General features: G+C 36.5%; 1 protein-coding gene across 1 annotated transcript; it reads right to left on the reverse strand.

The window, feature by feature from the left end:
* Positions 1 to 1,677: 1,677 nt before the first annotated feature.
* Positions 1,678 to 4,885, reverse strand: LOC111402497 (wall-associated receptor kinase-like 1). The gene is made up of 3 exons (XM_023030897.1): positions 3,865 to 4,885; positions 3,605 to 3,766; positions 1,678 to 3,138 (listed from the first exon to the last, which is right to left on the reverse strand). Exons 1-3 carry the CDS (start codon positions 4,766 to 4,768, stop codon positions 1,931 to 1,933), a joined length of 2,274 nt encoding a protein of 757 aa, XP_022886665.1. The 5' UTR covers positions 4,769 to 4,885; the 3' UTR covers positions 1,678 to 1,930.
* Between the last annotated feature and the right edge of the window lie 7,050 nt (positions 4,886 to 11,935).

Consider the following 11,935-nt stretch of genomic DNA (forward strand, 5'->3'; position numbering starts at 1 on the left):
TGTTCGAGACTCAAAATGGAGCAACTTTCATGTTCGGGTCGAAGGCCGAATCAATTTGGATTAATTTGTTATCAAGCGACGAAGTCGGAGGCTGAAAACAAGCCTGTGCGACTGCACAGGCAAAAACACCATGCGACCGCATGGAGGCATACCGAAACTCAAGATGAGATTTTTGGTTGAACCATGTGACTGCATGGAAATACACTATGCGGTCGCATAGACCATTTTTTTGGCGAATTTCCTATTTTTGGTATTTTTCCATATTTTGTTAGTTTTTAATTCTTTTCTATTCCTAATTATTCTAGGTCGACTTTTGCACGATTTTTACCTAGTTTTTAGGTTTAGTATAAATAGGAGTTTTCATTCAATTGTTAAAAACTTTTGACATATTTGATATTGAATTAAAAGTGAGGCGTATTGTCTTCTCTTCATCGTTCTTCGTTGAACAATTTCGAACTTATCAAGTGTTAACTTGTGGCGTTCAAACAACTGGATTTAATTCTTGGATTGCGCGATCAAGGGGATCTTTCAAGTATCGTTCTTGTTGGGTTTTTTGGTTCGACTTTCTTTTGGGTTAATCCTAAACTCTTGGATTAATATGACTTTTTTGGGTTCGTCAATCTCGTTGTGGGTTTCGTAGTCAACGTTGCTACGGGGTTCGCATAAGATAGACATCGTCGTTGTATCTTGGGAGATGATTGCTGGAAAATCGTTAGCATTGATACGGGGAAAATTCATCTTAAAGAGAAAGTGTCTAGTGCTTGCCTCGGCCAAAATCCATCACTTGCATTTTCTTTCTTCATTTTCTGATTTCTTTTAATTACACTTGATTTCAGAATATGTTTAAAATTATTTATATGTTTAAGGTGCAAGATTCGATCCAAAGAATGACTTGCTTTCGTTCAAGAATCGAAAGGGATGTCCATACACTCGGATTTGATAACTGTTATTGTTTTGCACCTCAAATCCATTTCAGTAAGTCGAAATTATGTTTCGATTTTGTGAACATTAACCGTATATTTTTGTGAATATAATATGCACAATATCGATGTAATTTTCCAACACTACTACATGTAGCATCACTGCACCTACATGCTACTATATTAGCTGACACAGTGTTAGAAGGACATGCTGCAACGAGCTTTTATGCCAGATTGACAGAATTTTGAATCTATGTCAACAGCCTGGTATGCTACTGAAAATTCAGGATCATGGTTAAGCTCGTTTTACTGTTTGGGAAAGTAATTGTACCCTACAACTATCCAGCATTCAGCATTGTTGATTGCTTCATGTAGCATTTGGAACCCCTTATTGGCTACACTTGCTGCCAATAATACAAGTTGCCCTTCACCAATAGGTCAAGTTTTCGAAGGGCATCTTTGAAGATCTTAAACTACTTGAAGCTGGGATTTTGGCCAGCATTGTCTTATAAGTCCAATTGATCGACTCATTTCCATCCACTCCAAGAGGATTTGTTACCATCAATAGTTTGACACTTCGTGTTCCAGGTTAGCCAAGTTTGTACTGTTTTGATTCATATTCCGTCACTTGGTTTGGATTACTAGATCATTGGATCATTGTAATGTTTTACTTTGAATGCTTGAGTGTGACAAGAGTAGTTATACTCACAATTTTGATCAATACAAATTTATTTACCTGAACATAAAGAGAGAGGGAGGGAGGGAGAGAGAGATGAATGTCTCTATTTGATATGGAAATGAACTTACATTGGAGAATCGATAAAATTTGACTTTACAGCAAACGAGGAAATAGTTCTGAAAGATCACATAATCTGAAAGATCCGCTACCTCATAACATAGAAACCATTAAAAATCACAAACTGTATGCTTATTAGAGCTACAATGGTTTTAGAAATGCCTACGTATGGTAGAAAGATCTACTTCTTGTTGCCTATAAATGCTATTTAAAATCAAAATGTTTTAGTCATAAATGGAGTGACGTCGGATGATGTGAAGGTGCTCTCAGAAATACTTGTCCACGTGTAGTCAGCATCCGGGAGCATTGCTAATTCTCCATTGAGAAGCCTTACTCCTTCAAATGTTGTTTCTACAGAGGTTGAAAGCGTTTGAGACATTTTAATACTCTCCAACTCCATGGCTACTTCCTTCATAGTTGGCCTGTTTTTCCCATTCAAATTTAAGCACCTTTGTGCAACTTTTGCAACGGCAGTCAATTCTTCTCTTTTACCTTGCTCTAAAACTTGGGAGTTAAGAATTGTTTCAAGATTGTTTCTTTCCATGCACAACAAAAATCTAGTCGCTAAACTCCTTTCCTCTTCAGTTCTATCGGAAGAAATTGGTCTTTTTCCAGTCAAGAGCTCAACAAGAACAACTCCAAAGCTATATACATCACTCTTTTCTGTAAATTGACTGGACTGGAAGTACTCAGGATCAAGATATCCAAATGTCCCTTTCACCAAAGTAGTTAGATGAGTTTTATCCACTTCAATTGATCTTGAAGTTCCAAAATCTGAAACTTTTGATACATACTTTTCATCCAAAAGTATGTTGCTAGACTTAATGTCTCTATGATAGATGGGAACGGAAGTTGCATAATGAAGATAAGCAAGTGCCCCTGCAACTTCTACTGCAATTTTTAAGCGCATGTTCCATAAAAAGGGGAACTCAGCACTATCATCATGGATGAGATCAAAAAGGGTTCCATTTGAAATGAACTCATACACTAGCAAAGGAACTTCTGTTTCTAAACAACATCCCAATAGCTTTACTACATTCCTTTGATTGATTTCTGAGAGTATGACAACCTCGTTAATGAACTGCTCCACCTGGTTTTCATCTACCAACTTAGATTTCTTCACTGCTACAAGTTTTCCATCAGATAACATACCTTTATAAACTGTCCCTTGCCCTCCTTGGCCAAGTATTCGGCTTTCATTGAAGTGATCAGTGGCCATATCCAAGTCTTTAGCAGTAAAAAGTCTTGTTTTCTCAAGTATATCTTCATGTTTTGATATTTGTTGCTGCAATAGAAGGCCACCATTTCTTTTGAAGAATTCTTCTTTTTGCTTTTTGTTCTTCCTCTTTTTCAGAAATTTAAGCAACCAGAAGCAAGTCAATAGTTGTAGGAGAAATCCCATTCCTGCACCCAAGCTTGCCCCTGAAGTTTTAACATATGGTTAGTTAAATGATTAACAATTTTCAAGTTGTTTGTAAGTAAAGCAACATTAAACACTAAATGTTTTAATTAATATAAAAGCTTTTATACAATGTTAAAATATATCCTAATAGATATGACCAAGAATTGCATATTGATCCATCTGAAAAGCCAAGATGTAATTAAGCCCCTGTTTTGCAAAACTTAAAAATCATTTATAAATTTTTTCAAACACACATTTCAAGGGATCCACAAGTTCTATTGACTTATACACCATAAAATTCCATTCATAAATTCTTTTCATACGGAGGCTAAAGTGCCAAAAAATGAAGATAACGTGTTTACACATAAATGATAAATCATTCTGCCGTATACAATTTGATGGACTTGGAGTCCCTCCCTCTACAGGGGAACTGAACCCCATTTAAAATGAAGATTTAACAAGCAAAGAAATGTAATCGAAAATTACCTATTGCCACTTTGCTGTTGGATCCCGGCATCCGTATACAACCAGCACCATTTTTGCTTCCGTCACCATAATAACCATTCGGACAATAACAATGAAAGGATCCTGGTGTATTGATGCATATCCCATTTGAGTGGCATGGAGAATTCTTGCATTCATTAATATCTGGCATCATATCAAGCATCACAACAAACGATTGTTAGACTGGTTACACTGAGCACAATAAACGATTTTACTTAAATAGTAGTACAAGTAAAACTGACCATGGCATCCAGGGCTAAGGTAAGGGGTGCCCTCGTATCCTTTCATGCACCTACAATTATATCCTCGAACACCGGCAAGAGAATCATCACAATAACTGTTCTCTTTGCATGCATAACTACTAGAACTCAGCATTTCGGAGCAATTTTGGGATCCAATCCTCCAGTCCAAGACCAATGGTATATCCGTAAATGCTGGATACTTATTTAGAAATGTTGAATCATTGAGGTCAGATAAACGGAAAGTGAAACCAGTTATGTTCATCATTCCAAGGGATAGAAAGCTGCATGAAAAGAGTTTGCGTCGCTGCCAATTCCGCTCCATGTTGATTAGGCGAGTCATCATAAATTTTTTACCTTTGGATATGGAGGTCTGGCAACAGCCATTGCCAGGACAAGATCCGGTACCACCGGAAACTTCCCGACTCTCACAGTAGGGCGCACAAGATGTACCAGCACCGTAGGCAGAATAGTTTGAATCGCTTGATAAATGCTGTCCAATAGCCAAGTCATCACAACCAAAGACTGTAAGTTGATTTGCATCAGACAAGGTATATGGACTATTAGCAAAGTAGTCTATTTCTAACGAAAAATACTCTCTCGAGGCATAACATGCCACAATCTGCTGCTGCCTCCAGTTCTTAACATAAATATTAGTTTCTGAAATTTTTACAACCTCAAAGGGAGAAGCGGCACGGGTAAGGTAGGCCCTTGGAGGGTTGTCAGTAGTATTGCAGTAAATATCAAAGTCTGAGCTCATAGAACAATTCGACCCGATTCCAATGCCGAATGGATATGGAACTTGTAGGTTTCCACATGTACTTTCGCAGCCAGGCTTAGGGGAGGTGGCGACATTTGAAGGGAGTGCTACCGCCAGCGAAAGCAAGCAGACGATATGCAGAAACATTTTAAGCTCAGATTGGCTATATGAAATCAAGACATATAAGTCAATGAGCAGATAAAAATTAGGAGGAAAGAAACTGGTACGCCTGCGCCAACTATTCTTTGGCAGGCTTCTACTTTTTCTTTGATAAACAGGATTTGAAACTTGGAAAAATTACTCAAACATGTCAATATATCAGATTAAAACTTAGAATATTCAAACTTCGAAAACGTGTGATTCAAACTTTGACAGGGCACCAACTTTGACTAAGTCCTTTATAATAATAAAAACTTTTTATTTTTTATTTTTTTAAAATTTTTTGTGTGCATGTTCTGAAAGTAAAATCGCGTTCTGCAACATGATGGTAATAATCAGATTGTAAATCAAATTACGGAGAGTAATCTAGGAATGGATTTATTTAATTGTTTGTATATTCACTTAACACACCCAACTATAGTAATATCCAATTTTTCTATGAGTTCTTTATGGTAAAAAGAACGCCAAAACTGAGATTCCATCCAAATTTCTATATTTTTATTGGGTGTAGCGCACTATTTGAATATGTCCAAGGATCTAGATGCAGCCAAATACTTTTAGAAGTCTGTTTATTGCAAATTTCTGTATGAAATTGGTTTTGATCAATTTTTAATTATTTAAGTGAAAATTGTTATTTGGTGAATGGAAAATTAAGATAAATTTAAGTCATTTAAATATGTGAATTACGTAGAATATTATGAATATTCTAGAAATAATTTTGCTGAAAATGTGTATATTTCTAAATGAAAAATTGTGATTTTTGACATTATCATTTTTCAAGAAATGTGTCTCTTTTATAGATTTTTGTTTTTTGAGACAAACATTTTCAACATCTATATATGGATCCCATGTATTTGTTTTCATTCATTCATTCACTTCATGATTGCATTATCATGTTAATGCATATTCATTCAAAAATCTATATTTATTTGGAGTCAAGTTTTATATAACGAGAGTTCAAAATATAAGTAGGTTCGTTGATCTACGTAATTTGAAGTGCTTCTATTGCGAGACGTGATCGTTATGTCTTGGGAGATGAATGCTAAAAAAACCGTTAGCATCCATCTGAGGCATTATCATCTTAAGGAGAAAGAATTGAACTCTTACCTTAATCAAATTCATATTCATGCATTTCTTATTTCTACTTTACCTATTCGATTTTGACAAGTCAAAATCCCATCCAATTTTATGCACATAAAAGATATGTTATTTAAATATAATTTACGCACGTCAATTTTTTCTAAAAATTTTAAGACAATAATTTCATGCATTTTATATACTGTTTGAAATGGGCTTTTTATTTGGAAAAGCCGTTAAGGCCGATGCTTATTTGGAATGCAAATGTGTTTAATGTATTTGAAAGTGCATGACTTTAGAGAAGGAAGACATCTTAGTTTCACCATGGATTTGTGTAGCAACCAGTTGTGCAAAATATTGTCTATATTTTCTTTTATCAAACTACCTTAGTGCAAGCATTGGCTTTTGTTTATTTGGTTCACAGTAATTTGGTTGGAAACACCATTCATTTTGATTAAATAATGTATATGATAGAATTTGCACTAAATAATTTGAAAATCAGGCAAGTCTTTGGAAGGCATGACATTTGGGAGAGTTTTAGATGTGAGCCTTCAATATAAAAAGGAGGCCGGCTTTGGGAAGTAACAAATAGAAATGTGATATGGCAAAGTTATAGTGTTGGAGTCTAAATATGCATTAACTTTGACTGATATCAAATGTGAGCTTTAATAATAGAAGATGGTGAGTAAGAACCATTAGATGAAGAGACACGTGGCTCCATTTGTGCAGCTGATGTCTCTTGTCCAAGACGTCAATTAATTATAAGCATTAAATGATAATATCACATTTTTATCCAAAATGCCTAGCTTGCACCTTTGGACTTAACCTGGTAGGCTTACAAGTGGCGGCGACGACAATGAATTGTCACATCAATCACATACCATGGGTTTTGAGGAATCTTGCTCTGTCTTCCCTCGACAGCCTCACCTCCTCTGCAGTTCAGCTCGTCCTCATAGGGTCAGCTAGTGGGGGTCGGTAGACAAATTGGCTCGATCACTCCTAAAAGGGGTTCGGCCCGTGACCCCAAGATTGCTAACCACGTAGGACATTTGGGAAGGTCTTATGGATTAGATATAACAAGTTCTATGCATTTCATTATTGCTTATTTGTGGAATTCGTTCACCTTGTTTGCAAGATGAAGGCACATTAAGTTTAGTTTTCAACACATCTTGCACGTGTCAAGCAGATTTGTTTTGGATTAAAGGCTTGATACGTGCAAAATTTTCATACTAAAAGACTTTAACATGAGCCCTTGTACAATATTAACGAACACATGTAACATGTCGATCCTATGGAGACGTAAGTGCAAGTTTAATTTCAGTGGGTTGGGCTAGGATTGCTGGTTTCCCTTCTCTGAGACTTGGGCACTCTCGAATCACTTGCGTAGTAACAAAAATTATTTCTTCATTTGCCTATACAATTTCTCATCCACGGTTTTTTGGAAATAAAACTAGATTTCTTATCGAGTATTGTTTAAACTTGTATGGATGGACAGGCAAAGCCCAAAACAATGCAAAAAGTTAGTGCCATTGTCCGCCGAGACAGAGCTCTCCCCTGATACTAAATTTATTGAACTTGGTGCTGATTCACTTGACACGATAAGCAGCACTTTGTACTCACTAATCACAATGATGGCAGCGAGATTTGAATTCAGCTTTTGTCACATTGTCTGTTTTATAGATTTTGTCCACCAAAACTTCCACTATAATATCATATCAGAATGTACTTGGATTTTGCTATGTTTGCTGGTCGATTGACTCTTGGATTTGATCGTATGGTTGGCGAAGGTAGAAGTAGTTATGGGCCTGGAGGAAGAGTTCGACATTATCGTGGAAGAAGAGAGCTCCGAGAACATAACAACTATCCAAGAACTGGCCGATTTGATAGAGAAAATAGTCTAAAAGAAAGCTAGAGCATAAGGGGGAATATGGAGGCTGCCAATGTAAACTAAAATATCGAGTCATCGGAAGTTGTTATACAATCTGAGTTAGGATAATTCGAATTTAACGGCCTCTGTCCATCATGGCTTCGGCTGTCGGCTCCCCCTCTTACGAATCATATTCTGAACTAATACGGATTCGGGCATTTATCCTTTTGCTTTGTAAGGAATTTGACTCTCTGTGTCATAAGTTTTTCTCTCGATAGTATAGAATTATGATTTCTATTTCTCAACTCCCGATTAATCTCAAATAGCTTATAATTGCAAACTATAAATGAAAATAAATTCCTTTTCATTATCCTTAAAGATTATTGGGATCTTGAAATCTCAAGAATAACTTCGAAAAATGTTGGAAGTCGAAATATGATTTTGAGATTGGTTTTATATTTGAATCGAATTGAATCTCTAGATGAGATCTACAAGAACCGACAACCCAAATGTAAGACTGAACGAATTTGCGAAAATGCTTTCTGGATGCTACCAATAAGTACAGAACTATAGCAATATTTAAGATTCTTTCAAATTTTAGCTGTTGATAAATTTTGACGTCAGCATACAACAAATTCTACAATAATTGAAGACCCAGTCGATAAAACATTTCGTCTTGAATCAAGATTGTTGGTAATACCAATCGTTCTTGGCTAAATGGTCTTTGGATAGCATTTCGTAATGTTAAAGTCATGAATTCAAGTGGACAGGTGCATAACTTGCAAGGAACGGCAAAATGAGGTATATCAAAATTTCTAGGGAGGTTAAATGGAGTATTTCGGTATTTATGTGGGATTTATTCCTTAATCGGTTATATATCGAAATATTGACAAATTTAAATAGATCTTGGATTACTCCTCTTAATAAGGTTGACCTTATTATGACGGGCCCCAAATCTTAACATGGTATCAGAACCCAGTAAATTTTAATGAGTTATTCGGTCCGATTAAGTTTCAAAAATGAGCACACAGATTTCAATATTTGTCTGCTCAAAAAAGAGCCACCATCTTGCGGGGCATGATAAGGAAATAAATCTCACATCGGTTAAATACCGAAATATTGACCAACTTAAATAAATCTTGGACCGCTCCTCTTCATAAGGTTGACCTTATTAAGTGGACCCCAAATCTTAACACATACAACAAATTCTACAATAATTGAAGACCCAGTCGATAAAACATTTCGTCTTGAATCAAGATTGTTGGTAATACCAATCCTTCTTGGCTAACTGGTCTTTGGATAGCATTTCGTAATGTTAAAGTCATGAATTCAAGTGGACAGGTGCAAAACTTGCAAGGAACGGCAAAATGAGGTATTTCAAAATTTCTAGGGAGGTTAAATGGAGTAAGTAGAATCGTTTGACTCGGGAGACAACTCGTGCAAGTCACTCAAAAATCGCTGTTTACCTCAGTTGTGGGACGAGTTAAGCTGGCGAACGACTCACTCCGCTTAACACCCTAAAAAAGTACCTCCCTTTTTCTCTAAACAAGTAAAGAAAAAATTTCAGATTATGTAGATATTGCCAATCAAAGAAAATTATAATGTGAAACAAAGCAAATTCAACTATTTGTTACTATTTTTTTTTCCTAAATATTTATAAATTTTATTCCAATCTCAACTACAGAAATTAAAAAAATAAAACAAAATCGTATTTTTGTGTATGCTATAATAAACAGTATTTCACTAAAAATTTATAAAATCTTAAATCAAATTATTATTATTTTTCATATGTTCTCATATCATTATTAAAATTTGAGTGATCAAATTAGAATGTTAAATTTATCATCTTATGACTTCCTTAATATATAAATTCGAAAGGATTGAAGTTTTGAGTAATTAGGATAATGGTCATTGAAGTTATTTTTTACAGTTCTAATGGTTACACTAATGGTCATTTAATTAAAAAATTATATAATTAAATCCTACGTGGCGCGGTTAAGTGCATGATGTTATTTATTAGTCAAGTTAGCAAAAATCATTGCTAAAAAAGCTTGGGTTTGCCATACAATTTAAGCGTAAAAATCCTATTAAAACCCAAGGCGCGATTAGAGTTCCCCATTTGTACATTTTCTAATCCTCGATTTCTAACTTCTAAATTTTGTTAATTTGGCGAAGAAATAGTTCTATTTGGTGACACGTTAACATAACAATGCCATATAGTTAACTTTTTTAATCAAGTGAAGTGACTATTACCGTATGAATGGTAAATTAAAATATTACGAAAAATTGCATGGGGGTGTCTAACCTTTGCAAAAAGTACAAATTGACCATCAATCTTTATTTTTTTGGTGCCACCATCCCTAACCTTTGAATAAATATTCAAAGCAAGCCGCATGAATGGAATCTGTTGACCCCAAAAAATGTTGCCAATAGATGCCGGACTCACCTGCGCACACTTAAGCGAAAGTCCAACACGCAAAGACACGTGGACGGTCTAAAACAAACATATCAAGGGCGTGGGAGTAGCTCAACAGCGCAGGACGAGAACGTTCAGAATCCAATGAAATGTTCGTAGACCGATTGTACAATAATTACCAATCGATGTTTGTAAATGTGTATGTAAAAATGTATAAACTCGTATTGTGTTGCAAGATAATAAGAGAGAGTTGATTAAAGTGTTGTTCCTTGTATTGATTGTTGCATTAACTCTTTAATATTACACAAGGAAAGTATTTATAGTGGTACATATGAAATGGTGGCCCTTGGATGAGGAGGCATGTTGCCTCATCTCCTTAACTCAAACATCTAATTCTAGGCATCATTCTTGACTTACTAGCTTGTCGCACATTTATTGCTTATGTAGAACCTCATACTAGTGACAAGACAACATTTACACTTCTAACGAACGTCTCATCAATCATTCTAACAAGATCCTTATGTAGAAGATCTCTTGGAAAAAGTGATCATAGAAGATGCTCCTTTATGGTTCGGAGGCTTCTGCTTCGACTTCAGGGCTTTAGCCACTCACATAATACTTCCGCTTTAGGGCTTCGACTACCTTTTCAGTGTTCTCGCATCATGGTCTCGGCTACCTTTACAAGGGTCTCGGTATATGGTCCTCGGCCATACATATCACCTCGGCTGGAATGCCACGTGATTCGGCATGAGTGGGCCTTAGGCCCCAGTGGGTTGGCCAAGTGTGTCAACACGTAACAATAGTCCCCCAAGTCCAAGTATAGTCATTAATGTAATGTGTGGACTTTAATGAAGTAAAGCCAGTGAGTTGGGTAAAAATTGAAAGAATTTTTAAACACCAAATAATAGTCCCCCAAGTCCAAGTATAGATATTTATATTATTGTTGGAGTTAGAAATGTGCTATTGTGAATGAATGATGAAGTCGAGGTGGTTGAGAAATCGAACATGCGAGGCTTCTGAAAGCTGAATTGTAATGAAGAGATCGAGGTGGTTGAGAAATCGAACCTGCGAAGCTTGTGATGGCTGAATTGTAATGAAGAAGCCGAGGTGGTTGAGAAATTGAAACTGCGATTCTTGTGATGGCTGAATTGTAATGAAAAGGCCGAGGTGGTTGAGAAACCGAACCCGCGAGGCTTGTGATGCCTAAATTGTAATGAAGAAGCCGAAGTGGTTGAGAAATCGAACGCAACCGAACCCGCAAGGCTTGTGATGGCTGAATTGTAATGAAGAAACCGAGGTGGTTGAGAAATCGAACCCGCGAGGCTTGTGATGGCTGAATTGTAAGGAAGAAGCCGAGGTGGTTGAGAAACTGAACCTACGAGGCTTGTGATGGCTGAATTGTAATGAAGAAGTCGAGGTGGTTGAGAGACCGAACTGCGTAGAAGCAAATGTGGAAGCCGAGGTGGAGAAGTGGGTCGAACCTGTCGAGGCTTGCGAAGAGACTATTATCTTCGATGTTTGTGCCAATGATTTGATATTTTGTGCATGTTACCAACAAAAGGCAGCCAAACCGTTTCGACTTCCAAAGCACGTACGGCTGCTGCATTGAATGTGCAATGATTGCTACAACTGGGGCTTCTAGAAGGAAACACGTTTGGAGAGGTACGTGGGAAGCACGTTTGGATCAAAGGCATTGATTTTGAAAATAGTTTGAATTTTACGCCTCGGATTTGATTTACAATGAAGGGCCCAGATTTAATGAGGTTTGATCTGATGGTTGGTGTTTGACTTGAAC

This window comes from Olea europaea, chromosome 1 (assembly GCF_002742605.1).
Source record: "Olea europaea var. sylvestris chromosome 1, O_europaea_v1, whole genome shotgun sequence".
Classification (NCBI taxonomy): Eukaryota; Viridiplantae; Streptophyta; class Magnoliopsida; order Lamiales; family Oleaceae; genus Olea; species Olea europaea.